Source organism: Furipterus horrens, unplaced genomic scaffold (assembly GCF_987537825.1).
Source record: "Furipterus horrens unplaced genomic scaffold, mFurHor1.1.pri manual_scaffold_3, whole genome shotgun sequence".
NCBI classification, from domain to species: Eukaryota; Metazoa; Chordata; class Mammalia; order Chiroptera; family Furipteridae; genus Furipterus; species Furipterus horrens.
In genome coordinates this window covers 90,772,338-90,794,237 of record NW_028327173.1, presented here as the reverse complement: position 1 = coordinate 90,794,237, position 21,900 = coordinate 90,772,338, and the positions used below count along the sequence as shown (strand labels likewise).

Genomic DNA, 21,900 nt, shown 5'->3' with positions numbered 1-21,900 from the left:
TTCAGAAAGCAAACATTGCAAAACACTAACATTTGTTGAATCTAGATGGAAGACATAACTTTTATTATACTGCTTTTTTAATATTAATTGGTTAGGAAGAAAAAGCAAAATCAGGTGGAACTCTATACAGGGAAATATTTTTTTTAAGTTTGGCAATGGCATCAGAAAGACTTGTTTAAAAAAAAGCGTACACATTAGAATCACTAATCAGAAAAATATGACCTAATCAGAGTTTTTTTTTGTCCTCGGTTATAAGATTATAACTTTTAAGAGTCTGTATAAAGAAAACATTTATATAGGTTCTGTTTTAAGAATGTATAAACATATTAAAGAGTATTAAATTATTGTTTCAGACCTTATTTTAAAATGCTTCTTAAAATTAAATGAAGATATATTTATTTTTATACTTTTATCAAAGTTGTTTCACATGAAGATGTTTGAAGAGAAACTATCTCCACTGAACAGATTACTATAGAATTTACGTAGTAGCTCCTAATATATTTTACCCTTCCTCCCCAAATTTTAATTTGATTCTTCTGAATTTATCTCCTTATTTACATCTACATTTCTTTAAATGCCGTCATCTGTAACACCCCTTGGAATCCATATTCTTATGCCATTTTGAAAATTACTGTCTTTAAATGAAGTTGTAGCAAATTTAAAGAGATTAAATTCAATTTTGCGAATATTTACTAATTACTGAACCACTATGTGCCAGATGTTTGGAATGTGATTTAAGAAAACAAAATGCTATCTCTAAAGTTTAAGAAGTTTTCCAGACTAAATACTATTGACTTCTGAGCAGTGTTTTGTAACTAGTCTTTATAAGAGCCTGTGAGACTATCTGACAATAATTCACATAAATATTTATAAACCTTTGTCTGAAGGTTATATGAATATTTTTCTTATTTAATTTAAAGGTAATTGACCATATAATAAATCCCTGTGCTCTTAAATTATATATTAAATTTGAGAGGGACTAAAAAGTATTCATATTTTTTTTAATCTAGATTTTTTTTCTTGGGAAATTAATTGATTTATTCATGCTGGTCTTTCAGACAATACTTCAAATTAGATTGGGACCTTTTACAATTTTTTATTTTTTTAACATATACTTAAAATATTTTTCCTTCAAAAGTACCTATTAGCTATTTAGGGAACTCCATGCTTATTAGTATATATGTATATATTTTTTGTAATGATGTTAAATGAACTTTTTTGTATATACTTAACCTTTATAAATTGGAGATAATTGGAGAACAAATGACAGAACTTTGTGTAGCTTTAAATGGAGTTTAAAACTGGAGTCTTTAAGGTGTTAGAAAAACTAGATATCCAATTGCAAAAGAATGAAGTTAAACCTTTACCTTACACAATATGTAAAAATTATCTCAAAATGAAAAGTTGTAAATGTAGACCTGAAACTATAAAACTCTTAAAAGAAAATGTAGGGGGAAATATCACATCATTTGATTTAACAATGGTTTCTTGGATATGGACGAAAAGCATAGGCATCAGAAGTAAAAATTTTGAACTACCATATTTTTCGCACTATAAGATGCACCTGACCATAAGACGCACCTAGCTTTAGAGGAGGAAAACAAGAAAAAAAATAATCTGAACCAAATGGTGTAGTAACATATTTAATAAAATATAACAGACTATTTCAACCATGTAAAGTGAACAGCAGTCAACAGCAGTATTAAGAACAATCATCACTGTCATTAACAAATGAGGAGAGACTTAAGGTTCAAGTACTCTTCTAGTTTTCTGGAAAGCCCAAGAACTCATCATTGCTAGTGTCAGAATTTATGAAGCTCAGTTGCTCACAATCACTGATATCACTTTCTTCACTATCTTCATACTGACCAGACTCCCTGAGATTCAGCAGTGAAGTGGGACATTTAAGCATCTCCAGGGGTTTCATGTGGGCCCACTGCTTCCTCTCCTAACAGCTGTCACCACTGCTGACATGTCAGGTAATACACATCATGGTCTGTGATGCAGTATTTGCTCCATAAGATGCACAGACATTTTCCCCCACTTTTGGTGGGGAAAGAAGTGCATCTTACGGAGTGAAAAATAAGGTACATATATCAAAATTTAACACTTCTGCTCATCAACAGGCACAATCAACAGAGTGAAGAGGGAATCATGGAATGGGAGAAAATATTTGTAAACTATATATCTGATAAAGAGTTAATGCACAGAATATGTAAAGAACTACAACTCAACCAAGAAAAAATTAAGAACCCAATACAAAAAGGAACAAAGACCTGAATAGACATTTCTGTAGAGAAGATAGCAAAGCTAACAAGTCTTTGAAAAACTGCTCAACATTAATAATAATTAGGGAAATTAAATCAAAACCGCAATGATATATCACCTCACATCCATTAGGTTGGCTACTACCAAAGAAACAAAATAACAATGTTGATGAGGGAGTGGAGAAATTAGAAATGTTGTGCATTGTTGGGAACGTAAAATGGTACAGTTTCTATAAAGTACAGTGTTTCCTCAAAAGATTAAGAATACAATTACCACGTGAACCAGTTATTTCACTTGCAGATACACTGGTATACCCAAACTGGGTCTCAAACAAATATATGTACACCCATGTTCATAGCAGCATTCACAATAGTCTAGTGGTGGAAACAATGCAAGTGTCCATTGTCAGATGAATGGATAAACAAAGTGTGGTATATACATACAATGGGATAATATTCAGCCTTAAAAGGGAGGGGAATTCTGTGCATGCTATAACATAGATGAACTTTGAAGAACATATACTAAGTGAAATAAACTAGTCGCATATGACAAATACTCGGGTTCCACTTATATGAGGTAGTCGAATTGATGGAGACAGCAGAATGGCAGTTCCAGGGCCTGGGTTGAGGGAGAAATGAGTAGTTGTTTAATAGAGTTTTAGTTTTGCAAGATGACAAAATTCTGAAGGTTGGTTGCACAACTCTATGAGTACCCTGAACACTTAGTGAATTATACAGTTAAAAATGGTTAAGATGGTATATCTTATGTTACCTATATTCTACCGCAATTAAATATATACATGTATAAAAATGCTGCAGTAAGCCAATAAATTATAATTCCCTTAAGAATTAGAAATTGTTGAGAAGTTTTTTATATTTTAATTAAAAAAATAAATCTAACATTAGCATGATTTACAAAGTGTTTCCCCCCCAAAACAAATAAAAATTGGGAGTCTGAAATGCTCACTTTGAATATCATTTTTAATGTTTTCTTGTTTCTTTAAAATAACACTGAAGTTATTTGCCCTGTTTTTAAATGAGGTGATTAGTATATGATTTGTGATTTTTAATGAATCTGAATCTATTAATGTTAAAGATAATTTATTTAACTAAAGGTCAGGATTCTGTTTTCTAATAGCCTTCTAAGTATTTTAAAGTCAAACAATATGGTAGTTAACTGTTTTTTAAATATTTTATTTGTTTTTTTCTAGGATCTTAATTCATATCTTGAAGATAAAGTCTACCTTACAGGATATAATTTTACCTTAGCAGATATCCTTTTATACTATGGACTCCATCACTTCATAGTGAGTATTTGAATAGTTATTTTTTATGTAATGTTGAGATGATTTTTTTATTTGTCTTGAATTTAAATCAAATTTCAATTTTCAGTTTACCAAATAAAAACAAAAGGGATAATTTTTATACAAAGTACCTCATGCATATAAATATTCCTTCCATGTATCCATCAGGCATAGTTGCTTCCTCTTCCATGACCTGCTTGATTCCTGTTCTTGCTTCCGCTCTTCTTTGCAACTACTTCTCTTGCCACCTTTAGGCCTTGATCGTCATCATCACCTGGACCCCACCTCTCCATCTTAATTCCACAACCCCATCTTCTGTGCAACTTCTTATCCTTGACTGTTAATCTCTTACTCTCTAAATCCCATCATTGTCTGAAGTAACCCCTTCCCTTTTTTTTTTTTAAGATTTTATTTAGTTACTCTTAGATAGGGGAAGGGAGGGAGAAGGAGAGGGAAATATCAATGTGTGGTTGCCTCTTGCACACCCCAAAATGGGGATCTGGCTCTCAACCCAGGCATGTGCCCTCACTGGGTATTGAACCAGTGACCCTTTGGTTCACAGGCCAGCACTCAATCCATTGAACCACACCAGCCAGGGCTCTTTTTCCTAACCTATATATTTTCTTCCCCGTGCAATCTAGATCTTCTTTTGTGTAACTTTGACTACATCCCTTTATTACAGCATCTTCAGCTTCTTTGTTTCACTGTACATTCACCACCCTTTCCCTGTAAATTTCCAACTCTTGGTCAGTCTAAATAAATGCCTTTAATTCTAGATCCAGGCTGAGTTCTGTTGGAGATAATACAACACTACAGACTGATACCATTGTAAATGTATAGTGTTCAGTTTCATTGGGGCTGTCTTGCTGATCGGCTTTTATTCCTCCTACGCACAATGCTAGACCTTTAACACCTTGCTCAAGCCCCAACCTTCTGCCTCCCCCTTTATCTTCAGTCATTATCACAGAACCTTCCATCCCTTATTCAGCTAGAAAATAGAGGCTAACCTTTGAATACACTCCCCTTCCAGCCCTGCCTATGTGCACTTCCTCATTTATCTTGTCTCCTTTTTCTGGCCTCAGAAAGAATCATCATGCTTTTTTCCTCAGCTAATCCATTCATCTGGCCTCTTACCTCAGTTCCCCCTCTACCTTCTGCCCCCTTTTCGGATCTTGTCCCAGACTTTATATCTTTTCTTTCTCATATATTCAATTTTTCCCTCTATCTGGTCAATCTCTTTCCATTAAATTGTTTCCCATCTTAAATTTATTTACAAACAATTATATGGCAATAACTATATAGGCACTGTTCTGTATGCTTCATAAATGTTAACTCATTTAATCCTTATAACTACCTGTGAGATAGGTATTGTTATCATCCCCATTTTACAGATGAAGTAACTGAGGCATAGAGAGGTCAAGTGGCTGCTTTGAGATCACCCAAGTAAGTGGCGAAACCAGCCCTGGGAACCAGGCAGTTTGGCCCAGAGTTTGTACTTTCTCACATTTCTCTACCTAAAACCTCCTCCCAACACCTGTCTCCTCACTGTGGGGAAGAAAAAAGAACTCATGTTTTTCTGTATTCTGCACCTCATGCAGAAGGTCAGTAAGGTCTTGTTTCCACCTGTGGACACCTCTCCCATGTGACTCTTGCTGTGATTCTAGATGACATTGCCCTCGTTCCAGAATTCATTATCTTCAGTCCGGGCTGTTGAAATATCCTCCTGCCAGCAGTCTCATCTCTTACAGTCCATCTTTATTGCTACCGGGGCAGTTTTTCTCATGAATGTGTCTTTCTCAAAATAATGAGGTAGCTTCTCACTGCCTCCGATAGGAGACCCTTCTTCATGTGACCCTGCCTCCCTTGCTGGCCTCATTGTTGTTATTCTCTCCACACGCCTCTCTCTCAGCTGTAATGTCCTCCCTGGAGTCTCCTCCACCTTTGCTCTTTCTGCTCAGTCCATGCACAGCTCCTCTGCTGCTTGGCCCAGCCCTTACCTTCCTCCCAAATTCATTTGTATTTCAAGTGTCACTCAGTTCTAGCACTAATTTTCCTGGGGAAGTCCTCTTGGGCTCCTAAAGCACATTCAAGTCTCCATTTCTTTATGTATCTCACAGACTACCAGTTCTGGCTTGTTTTATGTTTTACTGTAAGTCTTAGAAAAAATCTCTTTTAATTATAAACTACTTGAGTTAGAGATTGTAACAATTCCTATTTGTAATACCACCGTCTGACGTAATTTCTGGTACATGTATATAGTCTGTCCCCTCTGTAAACATTGAACAACATAATTCACATATCTCTTACATTTTTCTGAGTTTTACATATATTCTCTCATTGTACCACATAGATCTGAAAGAGAGAAAACTAGCTAAAATTGTCCTCCTGTTCCCAGAGAAGGAAACTAATGCTTAGGAACATTGAGTACTTGATGCAAAGCCACAGAGCTCAGGTTTTGGAAGGACCAAGACAAACTCCATCTTCTGACTCAAGTGACAGAATGCATGGGGAAGCCGCTTCATAAAGAAAGCACCACGATAATGTATGACAGTTATTCTTTGCCCCACCTCCAGCTATGATTCCTCCATTTGGATTTTCATGACTTACTAACCATTATTTCTAAGATTCCTAAATGATTGTGTTAAGTTCTATAACATTATTGTAATGTCCTAGTATGATCCTTAATTTAGCATAGTACTTTATATTATTACAAGTTTATTTAATAAGAGCTTACTATATGTGCCCATTATACTATACTGGAGGGACATAAAAGAAGTATAAAACTATTTTCAGGCAACTTTTGATCTCATTGAAGAGATAAGACTGTTTTACGTGAAAACAATTAGTGAATAAGAGAAAATGGAATCTAGTGCTAATTTCTGATTAGAATATTATGTGATCAGTGAAAAAGGCATATAGAGAAAATTAGAATGTAAAATCATGAAATTGTCAGAAAAATATCTTTGGATGGCTTTGGCTCTCCAAGGGAATTTTTATGATTTTAGAAAGCTTATAATAAATTTGACCCTAAATATTGCTTATAAATAGGATGACCATATGATGTATCATATAAAACAACACTTTTTTTCAGTGAAACTGGAGCAATTAATAATTACATTGGTCCAACAGGAATAAAGTAGCATGAATGTTCCCCACACATAAAAGAAATAAGACTCAATTTTAAGCAAAATAAGAAGATTGAGGAGAATCGTGTCATATATCCCTTTGCCCCTCTCCCAGCTCTTAGCACAGTGCCTTGTGCAGCCTAGTGCTAGTTGAAACTAGAAATATTTAATAATCTCTTCCTCTTTATAGTTCCTATTTTAGGTTGTATAACTTTATAGTGAAAGTATAATATTTAATTCTGTACATCAATATAATTAAAGTAATCATATTTAAATGTGAAGGCAGTTTAAGTAGAGCTGAAATACTTTGATCACACCAGCCTCTTTATTCCATTCTGATTCAAAATATTTTAGTAGGTTTTTTGGGTTTTTTTTTGGTTTATTTTTACAATCCCATTTTGAAGTGCAAAAAGCCTCCAGGTAAAGAGAGCTTGCTTGCTATTAAGGTATCTGTCTTTTTCCTGGTGCAAACCCAAGAGTCTTTCAACTTGGGGAAGTCCATAACTTGATTTGAGTGAGACTGCCGTGCTGTGAGCAAAGGTACCTTATAGAAGGGAGCAAGAACAATCTGTATCTAAAAACAACAACACACTTACTGATATTTTAAAAATATTTAAATGTGGCGTTACTTAATTTTAAAGTTAATGTTAGAGAAATGTCATCTCTAATCCTATGTGATGCCTCTCAGCAAGCTAATGAATGTCTGTCAGGACTGTTGCAAGGTCTGGCTTCACTTAACATCAAGCTGTCATTAAGAAGGAGAGCATTTCTCCCATATAATTAAAAAAAAAAAAAGATGAAAATGAAGATGAGTAACTGTTACAAACCAAGTGTAAATTTACATTTTTCTGTCTTTAGGCTCATGCAGGTCATGTAGTAGGGAAAGGAAACACTGAACAGGAGGGAGCTTGTGTGGAATTTCTTGGCCAGCAGACTGAACAAGGTCATGCTTCTATAATGCAGAACACTCAGTACCAGCTGCAAAGTTATTCAATTATGAACCTAGGTGCCTCCCAAGGCATTTGATTTTCAAGCAGGTTAGAAGTGTTTCATTCAATGCTGCATGTTAAAATGAGGGTTACATTGGTAATATTTAATAATCTGTACCTATTTATAGTTCCTATTTTGAAATGTCTATCCTCTTTATATGTAGTGACTAGGATATTATGACTAAGGATATTATGCTTATCTTTTAAAAAACATAATTGTTAGTTGACCACCCTCTTGGGTTCATAAAATTAGTTCATAAGCAAAGCATTTCTCCCACCTTGGTCCAAGTGTAAGCAACATACATGGGAGAAATAAACACTTCCTCAAGGAACATGCCTTGCAGACTACAACCTGTACTGTGACAGAATTCCACTGTGGTGTTAAATGACATCCCTGCTGAGTTAGGTGTAAATATACCCAGATGAGAAAAAAATGATTACTAGGTATTAAATTCAGGCAGAGTAGATGTGAAGTTCAGATTGGCTGCCTGCTCATATTCATCAGATAGTTTCCCATGCTCTGTTTGCTTTGGCGTATTTATATTTTTGCCCCTATTCTTTCATGTATTTGTTCATGTTATTAAATACTTAAAATGTAATCAGTGCAGTGTACAAAACAACAGTCAGGGAACCTTCAAGTCTTCAAATAATCCTACGTATTTTATTTCAGTGTGAGCCCAATTTTAGCTGTGGCCAACATACTCTAATTATAAGATCTAGTCTATCTAAATTCCCTCTGAGGAATATTATGTTGTTCTTCCTTTGTTATACTACCAGTTAGTGTGGCTGTTTATTATCACAACAGTGACTCATTGCTTTCTTAAATGATTTCACTAGTAGATAGCAGTCCCTGTGAACAGACTGTTACTCAAGATTGTTAAAATCCTTTGTAACATTATGTGCTGTTTGAGTATAAGATTGTTATCAACTAAAATCCATTTGTTTTGAAATTTAGAACACTGATGGAGATAGGTCGTTCTTTTAGAAAGAAAGGAAAAAAGTAAAAGAAAGAGCTGCAGAGCAGTCCAGGACTGCAGCCATAAAGCGTGTCCCAGAGGCAGCATGATGCCAGTTGGAAAGGTAGCAAACCAGCATTTCACCCTGATACGGAATGGTCCTTCAAGTGTTTCTCACATGTCTTCATGGAAAATTAGTGACTAAGAATATTATCTGTTTGGCTTTAAAGTCCAAACTAGTTATAGAGTGCCAGTAGAAATAAAAAACGGAATAGTTAAGTAGAAAGAGCCAAGCATCACTGTGGACAAACTGGCGTGTAGACTAAAGAGAAGCAGGAAGTGGTAACTAGAACAACTGCAATGTATTTCCTGTTGTACAGAGCAGGGAGAGGACCCAAACTAGTCCACTAGAAATGAATGAGGGAATGCCAGTGTTGTAGGTGGAATAGTCGATGGGGATCCCATTCAAAAAGTTCTAAAAAGACTAAGTTTGGTGTTGTTTGTTTACGGTAAGTTCAGAAATAGATTGTCTACCAAAAAAGTAGCAAAAGTAACAAGTCATAATTTTCTCAGACTCAAGGGAGGAGCTCCAAAGTTTAAACTAAAAGGAGGTTAAGTGGTAACTTGAATATTTTGGTAAAGCTCTGTGTATTTCTAGCAAAGTTTTCTGAGGGAAAATGAACAAATTTATATTGTCTGAAGTATATCATTAGTTAAAAATTATTAGAATTGGAAAATGTTAGACAAAGTTTAAGAAGGTCATAGAATAACAGTTATTTTATACAGTAGGTATGCTAAAATCTTCCACTAGAAACTCTAAATATGAACATTTTAAGTTGAAGAATAATGAGTTTGCTCTGTGTTACAGTTTGCTGTTTTAAATAAGCCTGGTAAGCAGCATATGCTAGCCGTCTGATAGCAGATGCTGTTCTGACATGTAAATAGTAAATATACATTGCCCTTTTTACCTTGTTTCAAAATCTCAGTGACCAACTTGAACACAGATCCAATAATCTTTAGTACTTTATTGTTTGGAAATGCTTTATTTCTGGTGTATTTAATTCATTCTGAAAAATAACATCTCACAAAATGGCTGAGTGGAGACTTTATAAAAGAAAGTACTAGAGAGACTAAATTGTAAGAAAGTGGTTAGATTTGAATGATCATGAAATTCATGTTGGAGTAAAACTTGTTTTTCTGTCTGCTTTGACTATCAGTAAAGAGGTTTACTGAAGTTGATTTTGAATTTCATTGATTTATTTAACAGAACTCACCCCCATTTCCTATTAGATTTGCAGCTATGTTTACTAGTGGTTGAGCTTTTTAAAAAAAAATCTTACATTTTCTTTCAAAATCAGTGGTGAAGTTCACATATGGTAAAGATTTAGAAAACAAACCAAAAAGCTCTTTTATAAAATGTATTTTCCCTTTTGAAATATAGACTGATATTTAGTTCATTCCACAGTGGTTGTTTAAGTGCCTCCTGTGTACAGCATATCAGACAGGAATAACATAATTCTTTACATGTGAAATCATGAATTCCTGTTTAGTAAAAAGTACCTTTTGCATAAAAAAGACATTCTTGACCAATTTTTTTATCTCCATGCCATGGACTAACTATATTGTAGGTGAAACAGTTATAGTAGTGTATGTCTGATAACTAGATGCAAACTTATGCCCCCTTAAACGAGTATTTTTATATTTGCTGTAGCAGCTTTTGTATGGGGCTTAAACCCAAAACTTAAATTTTTATGTAACAGAAGCAGTAATAATTGCTAATAATTTAAGTACACTGGGCCAACAGAGATAGTTGAGACCACTAAAGAAAGTGTTGAAAGATCAGATACTGAAACAATAGTATCCTGCTATTATAAAAGGCAAAAAGGAAGGCAGGATAACTTGAACTAATTTTTCTTTTTAAATTGCCTCATAGTAAATATAAAATGGAAATAGGAGTTCATTTAAACATTTATTAAGAAAATACTATGTGTCTATCTTTTTACTGCTAGTATTATTTGTATTCTGTAATAATTATTGCATACGAGAGTGATTTATCCTTCAGTTTTCTTGACCCAGTAACTTAACAGTGTTTGCCTATAAGCACAAGTATGTATATGCTAAATTCTGAGCCGCAATAGGATGTACATCTCACTAAGAGTGCCTTCCAACAAGCAGACTGATAGTGGGTTTGAACCACACAGGGGTGACTGAGGTATTTTCCTTTGTATAAGTATTTCTGTCAGTTTTACGGACACTTGAAATACCCGTTAAGTAAATGTTGAATTAACAGCAGCAGCAGGAATTGCACTCCTTTTCCATGGGTCATGGCTGTGAGTTACTGCCCTACTGATTTTCTCTTTACCTGACACCTCTTCATGATTCCAATCTAAGATTTGTCTTAGAGAAAAGCATATTTTGGATTTTGAGCCCAGTGAAATGATTGGCAACAACTGTTTCTATTGCATCTTTTTCCAACCTTATCTCTGGGCTTTCTCGTAGCTTTATAATATATTTTGTGAACTGTTACATCCACTGAACATAGAGTTGAGTTCAGCTTATTGCAAACAGAATTTAGGTCTGTTGTTCACCTGAGGAATTAGCCAGCGGAAGTAGCTCTTCCTTCTTGTATTAAGCAATAATCACTTAAATTATATGGCAATTGTCTTGAATGAAGTTTTTCCCCAGAGTTTAATAGAAAGGAAGCAGTAGTTCACATATGTATACACCAGCCATCTACAAATACCTGTACATACATATATATCAGTTCACAGAGTATTCCCTTGTTAAGTATGTTAGATGCCACTAAAGTTTTCTTTTTTTAGGTTTGCCCAAAAATATTAGAGAAAACTAAGTCTCAGTGTTTTGGAAGCTATTTTTTTTCTTTGTCCTATTTTTCTTTACAATAAAGTAAAAATCAAACTCTTTGAGTTAATGTAAAATTGGCATTTGTTGAAAACGTGATTTCCCTAGGAAGCACAGCTGGTTTTGAACTGAACATAAAAGCATTAAACAAATGAATAGCTCTTCCAAGTGGCTGAAATTTTTCACTCCTATCTGAACATATTGGCTTTGAGAACTGTTCCCCCCACCCCCAATTTCTATCTCCTACTCAGATGATATTAAAGGTTGTGTTTATGTAATGTCTGTGTTGTGTGTGTGTGTTTAATCTCTACTTAGGTTGACCTGACAGTTCAAGAAAAGGAGAAATATCTTAATGTGTCTCGCTGGTTTTGTCACATTCAGCATTATCCAGGCATCAGGCAACATCTGTCTAGTGTTGTCTTCATCAAGAACAGACTATATACTAATTCCCACTAGAAGCTACCCAGTTATACAGAAGAGTGATTAAAAATATTTTAAATGGAAAGTATGTTCTGGACCAGAGGACGAACGTAAAGTGATATGCAGTCATTCTTTATTTGCTGAAGTTGATAGATTTTCAAACTAAAAACTTGTTTCTGAATGTTTTATTTTATTCTTTAGTTGGAATTTTGCAACTTTTTATGTAAAAATTCAACTGTCAAAACTTGAGTTAAGATCAAGTTATAAATTACCTTGTTTTTATATGAAATTTATTTTAATAAAAGTTGTGAATCAGTGAATTAATTTTTTGAAAACTAGTCCTTGTAATGGTTGACCTATTTGACTGTTTATTGACCTCTCTTTCACATTTTAAAATCCATTTGCCCCTTATGAATATTTACAGTGGATTGTTTATTAAGATCTATAATAAATTGTGCCAAGGATAGAGAAAGGGAAGACAGATGTATTTGTTTTGAAATATTTATGTGAACCAGTAAATGTGGTTGAAAACATCTTTATATTTGTTTCTTTCTTTCAAGTAGTCGCTCGCTATTCATTGAGGTGAAATTAACTACTGAACCACCCTAGAGGGAACTAGACTAAGATACATTATCTTGAGTTAATGGTTCTTTTTTTGTTGTTGGGCTTAGTGGATAAAAACAAATAGGAATTCCCTGCTTGTTATCCCACTAATTTTGGACTTGATAACTGCTAGATGTTTTTTAATTAAAAGCCAACTCTCAAATACCATATGATTTCATGTGAACTCCAATGAACAGACTGAGCTAATAAGCAAAATAGAGACAAACTCAGAGCAAGGATGACAGCTATTGGGGTGGAGGGCAGTTAAGGGGGGGAGGGGTTGAACAAAAAGGAAAAAGGACTCATGGACATGCACAACAGTGTGGTGATTACAGTAGGAGGGTGATATATTGGGGTTCCATGGTAATGGGAAAATAAAATAAAAATTTTTTAAAGAAAATGCAACTGATTTTTGGAAAATAAGTAAAAGGCAACTCTTAGAAAGGCTGTTGTTCAAGTGCTATGTAAAGAACAGAGACACTAATAGATCTATACAATGTATAACTTGTACTGGCTGAGTAATTAAGTAATCGATCATTGAGTTAAAGAACTTATATTTCCAAATAATAAGGAAAATAGAGTCTTTTGGTGCTTTACTGTTTAACATTATTTAATATTTTGGTTCTGATACTAAATCTTAAGTACTAGTATACAAGTAAAAGCGAGTGCAAAGAGCAGAGACAGGAAATAGACAGCCCTTTGAGTTCTGCTTTCATTTACTGGCCTGTGACCTTAAGCAAGTCAATTAACTATATTTACATAATCTATAAAAATAAAAATAAAATGTAAAACCAAAGATAACTAAGTTATGAGACTGGAAGGAGAGAATATATGTGAAAAAGCGTAACATACAACCTATGGCTATCAGTAAATTTCTCTCTTTTTGTTTGTAAGAGCCCCACATTTTTGTCCTTCATGTTACCAAGTCAAGAGATTTACTAGGCCAAGTGTCTTAAGTATATTGTAATAAATAAGACAATTTTTACAGGCTTGGATTTCACAATTCATGGCCCTTGGAAACATTTTCTGAGACTAAAGGACTCAAGTTACTCTTGGGAGTTAGTATGTGTGCCCTTGAGGCAGGCCCAGTTTCTGACTCCCTGCCCTGCTGAGTCTGCTCCAGCATTCCACATTATGATTGCTGCTGCAAATTATTCCTATCTTCACACCTCTTCACTCCTGGACTACAGGTGATCAGGACAGACAGGCTAGGCGAAACAGGCTATCCAGTCACCTCATCCCAACCATTTCATTTTTTTCCTTCAGTTTAGGTCCTCTCTGAGGAAAGAGTAGGAGGACACATCTTTACTTTGTCAGATGTCCCCTCTTCCACTTTTACCTTGTGAGTCTCAACCCTCTGAATCTTTACATTGGTTAGTTCTTTATTCAAGCGCACAGCATTGCTTGAACAGATGTTACCTGGTGTTCCTATGGGCCAGGACTTCCCTCCACCAACTTAGATCTTACTGGATGAGGGGATGGCATAAATACAAAGGCCTGGCTCCTCCTTGACAAAGGTTAGATAATGTTCTCAGTATCTAAATTGAAACAATTCATTTCCTCGTAGAAATACTGTTGTGCATCATGGATCATTTCTGTCAGGTACTTCTCTGCCTGAAATTCTTTGCTTTTCACTTGATAGCCTCTCTCCCTACCCTTGTTTCTGGCACTGATGGCATTACACTATTACTGATTTTTTGTCTCTTCCACCAAACTGTTAATTCCCTGAGAGCAGAGTTTCTCTTTTTCCTTGCCTTGACTGGCACACAACAGCAGATGCTCAATGCATGCTTGTTGCAAGAATGTAGTATTCTTTTAAGTCTATTTTGAGCCGACCAAGCAAAGTAAAAGTGTTAATCGAAATTAGGTACAGCTGTATAGAACACAATAACCAGATAATGTTAAAGCAGGTTGTTTTTCTTCATATAAAAGAAGACGAGAAGTCCACAGTATTATGCACCCAGCTCCCACCGTTCTTCATACTGAACAAGTAGTTTTCTTTCCCAAGTCCAATTTATGGTCCAAGGTGGCTATCAGAGCTTCAAACATCATGTCTATGATCAAGACCCAGGAAAGAGGAAGAGAGGAAAAAGACGCCTCTCCCAGCTGAGTCCTGGAAATCCTTATTTACCAGTATCTACGTATGTCTCTTTTGTATCCCAGCTGGAACAAAATCCAGAAATGCAGTCCTTTACCCCACACATTGGCATCCAGAATAAAGTCTGTGCTCTGTCAATGAGGAAGAAGGGAAAAAGGGATATTAGGCAGGCAACTGGGTAGGCAGCTAGCTGGCTCTGTCACAATAAGTCATGTTTAAATGGGAAAATGCCTTCTGAATGCCAAATAATCAACTTGCAAAATATTTTTTATTAAATTATTGATATTCCATGGATCATCGATTTGCAAAGAATTAGAACACAATAAAAAAATACTTTTCACTGACTACAATTTCCATTATTCAGAAACTTTCGGGATCCTGCTGTATTTAGTTAACAGGAGGATCTGTTAATGTGCACTTTTAATAACAGCAATAATAACTAATATTTATGTAGCATTCAGTATGTATCAGGCAGCATTTTGCATGTTTTAAGTGAATTTAATTTTTATACCCTTTTTGCAGATAATGAAACTTGCCTAAGGTCACACACCCAGTATCAAGGGGCTGGGATTCAGACAAGTGTCTGGCTCAAGCTTAACCTATAAACCATTTTCTTGGTGTGCTAGTAAATCTGCTTAATCAGTTTGTGAAGTTAGTTTTTAACCATAGAAAAAAGCTTCTCTAGACATTGGATAAAGTGTGTGTGTGTGTCCCCAAGAATAAATGAGATGGTTACACAGCTCTGAATGTACTAAAAATGTACTAAAACCCACTGACCTGTACACTTTAAATGGTTAAGTTTATGATATGTAAATTATATCAGCAGTGTTTTTAAAAGGAGAGGATAAATCACTGCACATGAAATTCCTCCTGTGAAGTAGAGGTAAATTTACTGATCTCATGGTTTTTGAATTTTCATTGACAGTGTATAAATGTTACCTAGCACAGTGCCAAGTACACAGGAAGTGATCAGTAAAGGCTTTTTAAGGAAAAATTTTTAATTAATTCTTCAGTCCTTTCCCATCTGCCATCCCTGAGGCACCTGCTCAATGTAAGCCTATCTGAGATAAGATAGCTTGGCAGAGCATCTTGTGATTTTTGTCTTGTTTTGTTTTTTGGTAAAACATGAATTCATCAAATTGCTTACCAGTTTAAAAATCTCTTGTCTTCACATCTTTCAAGCTGTTGAAAAATGGACCATACTATTTACTTTCTTTTCTCTAAAATATCAATAAAACTCCTCTAAAACAAAGTGGGGCCATCTTTGTCCATGTTATTCCTTCTGCAAAGTGGATACCCTTTTCCAACCATCTTTCTGTAATTCCCAGAAGCCTGCAGCACTGATCATTCAGTAAAACCTCAAATATTTATTTAGCATCTACTATGTATGAGACGCTGTGCTAGGCCCTGGGGATAACACAATTACATCTTTTCCCTCAGAGTTTATCACAGTGGTCTGTGAACAAATTTCTGAAACGGCATGTAAAGCACTCTGGGAGATTGCCAGCCACTTAGCATTCTTGAAAGTAAATAAATATAATCATGCCATTAACTGAGCTCTATACCAGACTCTTAACAGCAATCACATCATCTCATGTTAATTTAGAAGGTAGGGAGGTGGAGAGACTAACCCACATGCTAACCAACATCTCAGTTAAACCATGGCTAGAGTGAATGGGAACTGTACAATTTCAGAATTAGAGGACATAGTCTATCACCATATTATGCACTGTGGTTGATTTGACGGCCCTGTCTCGATAGTAGGCCTTATCTCCTAATTCCACATGGCAACTTTTAAGAACAGACAAAAAATTGAAAAAGATCCATGAATTTTTCCTTATTTAAATAAATACCGCTTTAAAAACAAATAGAAATAACGAAACTGCAGGGAATATCAAAAGGTTATTTGTCTTTAGGCACAGTTATACCCAAAGCATCCAAGGTATCATGAAGTATTTTGTGGAATTTTGTGGCTGTAAATCTCAAATAGCTGCTGTCACAATACAGTTAAAAAAGTGACACTACTTCAAGAATGGCTTACATTCATTCATGACTTCCCAGTTAAACTCTACTCCATCACTGAGATTTTTCACAAATATGTGAACATTCTCATTTTTACTTCCTGTTAAACATAGGTCCTCCATTGGCTCCACCAGTCATACCTGAAGCCAGTAAACAGGCGCATTAGCTTTCCTGCTGGGATGAAGCAGGAAGATAGGAATGAAATAAATGGGAAGATCACCCATTGCCAGAGCGTCATATGAGAACCCTGCTGAAAGTCCTTCCAGAATAGCTTCAAGATGTGTTGATAAAAATGTAAGCAGATATTGTTAGGAAATAATAAAACTGTATTATAATCAGAAATATATGTATGTCACACCAAAATGTTAAATGCACAACTAATTTCTTTATTGACAAATAGTCAATTTAAAATTGTAAATTGAGTTAAAATTGTGATTGTATAGGAGGTAAGTAGCCCAATTAGAATGATTAAGTATAGCTTTTTCACGTACATATTTTTGCTAACATTTGACTTTATTTTTTTAATTTAATCCTTATTGTATTTTTTCCATTACCATCTAGTCCCCTTATACCCCTCTCCCCACAGCAATCACCACAATGTTGTCCACATCCATGAGTCCTTTTTCCCTTTCCTCAATCCCTCCACCCCCTCTCCTCCTCACCCCCAGCTAGCTGTCATCCTGCCCTCTATCTATGAGTCTGTTACATGAACTTTTTTTTATTCTCCATTTAAGTTACATGAACTTTAATATTAATCTAGCTTTGTGAGAGGCGCAGTGGTTTAATGGATTAGAGCATTTAGTTTTTTACCCCAGAGAACGATATTTCTCTTTCTCTCCATAATTAGATAATCTGCTTGTACCCATCACCAGGGCACTACATTTCAAATTCTCCATACACCTGAGCAGGCTGCTACATATCTGGTCATCTTAATCTTAGTCTTGATTTATTGAAGCTGAATTACATTCCTAACTCTTCCTGGAGCTCTGGGTGAATTTTATTGCAAAAGCAATGGGGAGAAAGTTGCCATCATATATCTCTCTTGCCCGGCAGAGCTTTTAGATACACAAGGGGCTCTATATCCCACTGCTCCGTGTCTTGTATGCTGGATTTATAACACTGTGAAGCCAGCTCTAGGGTTACATACAGGCATATCAGAGATGAAATGGGGAATTTGATTTTGCAATAATGATTACTTGTTGCTGGAGCCTACATTCCTGCAGGCTCTGCCTTTATTCCCCATACTGCTGATGAATAAAACCAATTCCAACTGCTACCTAATCTAGCAAAACTCATCTTTCACTTACGTGGACAAAAAAAGGTAGACAGGAAGTCAGAAGATTTTGAGGTGTTGGCAATTTTTGCTATTATGTCTCAGGGATTTCACTCCTATTAACACAGTTCCTTTAGGAATATTTTAATCTTTTGAACTTTCCCTTCTTAGTTGGGAGAATAAAAGCTTTGCATCTTTTCCAGCCTGGTGAGTTGATTTGATGGCTCATTCATGCTGTCTCTTCCACTTCCAAGGGGCTGGGCCCCTAGGGCTAGCCAGTTGTATTACGGATTCTGCAGATTTGACTTGCCATTCCTGCTGGGTGTCATCTGCCCTCACAGTCTTGTAGTGGATAATTTTTGTCCTCCCCAACATCATCTGCTTGAGAAATTTGTGCCTGGCAGGCCTGTCTGTCCAAGTTAAACTTGAAATACAATAGCCACACAACTAATTTGACAAGACATCTCTAAATAATAAGGCCACAGGCTTGCTTTGACCAAGACCACAAACTTATAGCCATTTGATTACAAATTCCAAAATTTCTTTGGTGTAGTCCATGAACTAGTCTGTAATATAAGTTATCCTTCCTCTACTGCCCCCTTTTCCTGACCTGCAAAACACACACACACGTGTTTATCTCCTTATCTGAAAGAGTTTAGAGGTTTTTAACCCTCTGGTTTGCCTCACAAGCCTTACAGTTCCTGACTGTTTTCAACATTTGACTGAAGTCCTGTTGCTTGGATAAAAGAACTCTAGAGTTAATTATCACTCTCAGACGTTTGGCCAACAAGTAACAGACATTGCACTAAGCAATGCTGTGCTTCTCGGACTTTAGCCTGCATAGCAATTACCTGAGGCTTCTCAAAACACACATTGCTGGGCTCAATTTGAGTTTCTGATTCAAGGGGCCTGGTACAGAGACCACACCATTAAAACTGCTGTCCTAATCTCAGGTGACAGGCATAGCATAGCTGCATGCGTCCAAGAACGCATGTTTTTGTCTTTTTGCACAGCTGAGTCAAGTTTTCTGAAGGAATGATCGGTGTGGTGGAGCACTCTGTGTTCTGCTTCATTGGCCCTATCATAGGAGCACAGTTTCTCTCCACAGTAGCTCTCTCAGTAAAACATTACATGTTTTCCAAGTGATGCAGCTACACCAGAAGTATCTCTAGGCGGAATGAGCACAATTCAGTGTAGGAAGGTTTAGCACAGGACCTCGCTGATGCCAATGTACCATCTGCCACTTGATACCAAACGACCACTTAAGCCTAGGGTGGTGGAAGTGTTTTTAAAACTTAGTGAGATTAATATGCAGCAATATTGACTATCTAACCCCAAAAGGCCCTCTAATCTTTTCCCCTCCTTCACTTTCATCAATATCTTCCATTTTTAATTTTTTAACCCACTTCAAAAGTGGGTTAGACAAAAAATAGGTAAACAGTAATTCAGAAAATATTCTAGAGGAAATCTAGATGAAATGCATTTGATAAAAATAAATAAATAAATTTAGAAGTCCCCTCCCTTAACTACATGTATCCTTGATGGACTTATACTAAGGAATGAATATCAAATTTTGTTCTCAATATGCATGTAATTACACATTTTATTTTTCTAATTTTCATAAGATTCAATAGAGAATTAGCAAATAATTTACCCTGAAGTCAGAACTTTAACTCCACTAAATTCACATTATTTTCATGATTTAGATGTCTTAACCCTCGCAGGTACAATAATTTGAAAAATCCTTTTACAATGCCATGGTTTTAAAGGGTCTGATATTTAGATTCTTTGAAAAATGATCTTACATAGTGTCATAAAGGTGAGAACAGCTAATCTTAAAACCATAGGAGAAGTATTTAGTGTGTGAATCCATTTCTGTAATATTTTTCAAAATGAGAAAATTTTGGAAATGGAGGATACAATATAGGTTGCCACAGGTCAGGAGGAGGCAAAGAGGAAGGTAGGTTTGGCTAAAAAAGGCACCATATGGGATTCTTTTGGTTTTGAAACTCTTCAATATCTTCTTGATTGTGATAATGAACTCATAAACCTAAACATGTGATTAAATTGTATAGAACTAAATACACACACACACAATGAACACAAGCAAAACTGGAGAAATCTGAATAAGTAGGAAAGCTAGCAAGGTGTACAAGGAATCTGTATTATGTCATACAACTCGTGAAAATTACAATGATTTCAATTAAAGTTTTATTTAAAAAATACAAAAAAGTCATTAATCCAAAAACAACAAGAGATAACACAAGACGTTTTTAGCCTCAAACCTCTGAGATTCCACGGGGCAGAAGCCAAGGACACACTCACAGCTGCACCACCCCCAGCTGAAGGCGCAGGCAAAACAGTGCTGCAGATGTGGCCCTTCTCTGACTCTCCTCGCTGTCTGAGCTGCAGTTTAAAGATTTCTAGAAAGGGAGGAAAATAAATAGAGGCATACATTGAACCTGGCCATCCCCGCCAAATGACAAAACTCAGTAGTGTACAGAGCAATGCAATCAAACAGCTAAAACAGACTTCTGGCCAAGATGGAGGCTTAGACGGACACGCTCGGTCTCCTTCTACAACTAGAGAGGAATACAACTACTTCAAAACAAAAGATAACTAGAAATTCCAGAAAATAAAGCTACACGGAAGCCCAACGTATGAAGTTATAAACCAGCGGCGCCCTTTGGGCAGGTAAGAAGAGTGAAAGGGGGCGGTGCTGTTTGCGGTCGCACCAGGGACAGTGGCAGGGAGAGCAATCTCAGCTGCAGTCTAACCCCAGCAGCTTGCGACCCAACACTGGGAAAAGCAACCACCGCATCACCCTGAACGGTGAGGCCCAGAGGGCGGGAGGACGGATCCCGGTCTCCTAGTGGAATAACTGCAGGAATCCATCTTAGACCCCTGCCCCCACACAAAGTGCCACAGCGCTGCGAAATAGGTTGCGGATCGCCACTGGTTGCTGGGTTGTGACGAGTACACAGGCACTGCCCCCTATAGCCGGCCCAAGAAAACAAAACGCATCTGTCAAAATGAGGCAGACAAGTATAGAAATCCCGGTGGTGCAGCTCACCAGGCAACAGATGAAGAACCTGACAGATGAACAAATAAGAAACCTGTCAGAGGCTCAGTTCAGGGCCATTGTTATCAGGTGGCTTACAGAATTCACAAAAGATCTGGAAAAAGATGAGAAAGAATTGAAAAACACTCATACTGAAAGGAACAAAACCACATACGAGACAGATGGTGAGGAAATAAAATCCAGAGTTCAAATCAACAAACCAGAACATAGAGAAGGAACAAACAGTCAACCAGTGCAGAGAGAGGAAACGGGAAGCAAGGAAAATGATGAGAGGATCAGAAACCTCTGAGACAGCTATAAGAGATCCAACATACAGGTGATCGGATTGCCAGAGGGTGAAGAAGAAGAACTAGAAATTGAAAAATTAAGTGAAAATATAATAAAACAGAACTTCCCAAACTTGGGGAAGGAAATAGACTTACAGGTCCAGGAAGCACAGAGAGTTCCAAAACAACTGGACCCAGGGAGAACCACTCCAAGACACATTATAATCAAAATGTCAAAAAGATAAAGAGAGAATCTTAAAAGCAGCAAGAGAGAAGAAAAGAATCATGTACAAAGGGGTCCCAATTAGACTATCAGCTGACTTCTCAAGGGAGACCCTGCAGGCAAGAAGGGACTGGCAAGAAATATTCAAAGCAATGAAAATCCAAAACCTACAACCACGAATACTTTATCCAGCGAAGCTGTCATTCAGAATAGAAGGGCAGAGAAAGTGCTTCCAGGACAAAATAAAACTGAAAGAGTTCATTAGATCCAAACCACTGTTTTATGAGATGTTAAAAGGACTGGTTTAGAAAAAGGAGAATCAAAACTATGAAATCTAAAATGAAAACTGCATCACAAGAAACAACAACAGAAGCTAGGGAATTGAAACAAAGGCAAACTTAGTAGGCAAC

General features: G+C 36.2%; 1 protein-coding gene across 1 annotated transcript in view; it reads left to right on the top strand.

Moving 5' to 3' along the window:
* EEF1E1 (eukaryotic translation elongation factor 1 epsilon 1) overlaps positions 1-12,462 on the top strand; it is a 29,239-nt gene extending 16,777 nt beyond the window's left edge. The window contains exons 3-4 of the mRNA XM_090271769.1: positions 3,479-3,574; positions 11,819-12,462. Coding sequence (XP_090127895.1) covers positions 3,479-3,574; positions 11,819-11,959 — 237 coding nt within the window. The 3' untranslated portion in view covers positions 11,960-12,462. The remainder of the gene's footprint in view (positions 1-3,478; positions 3,575-11,818) is intronic.
* The last annotated feature ends 9,438 nt before the right edge of the window (positions 12,463-21,900 follow it).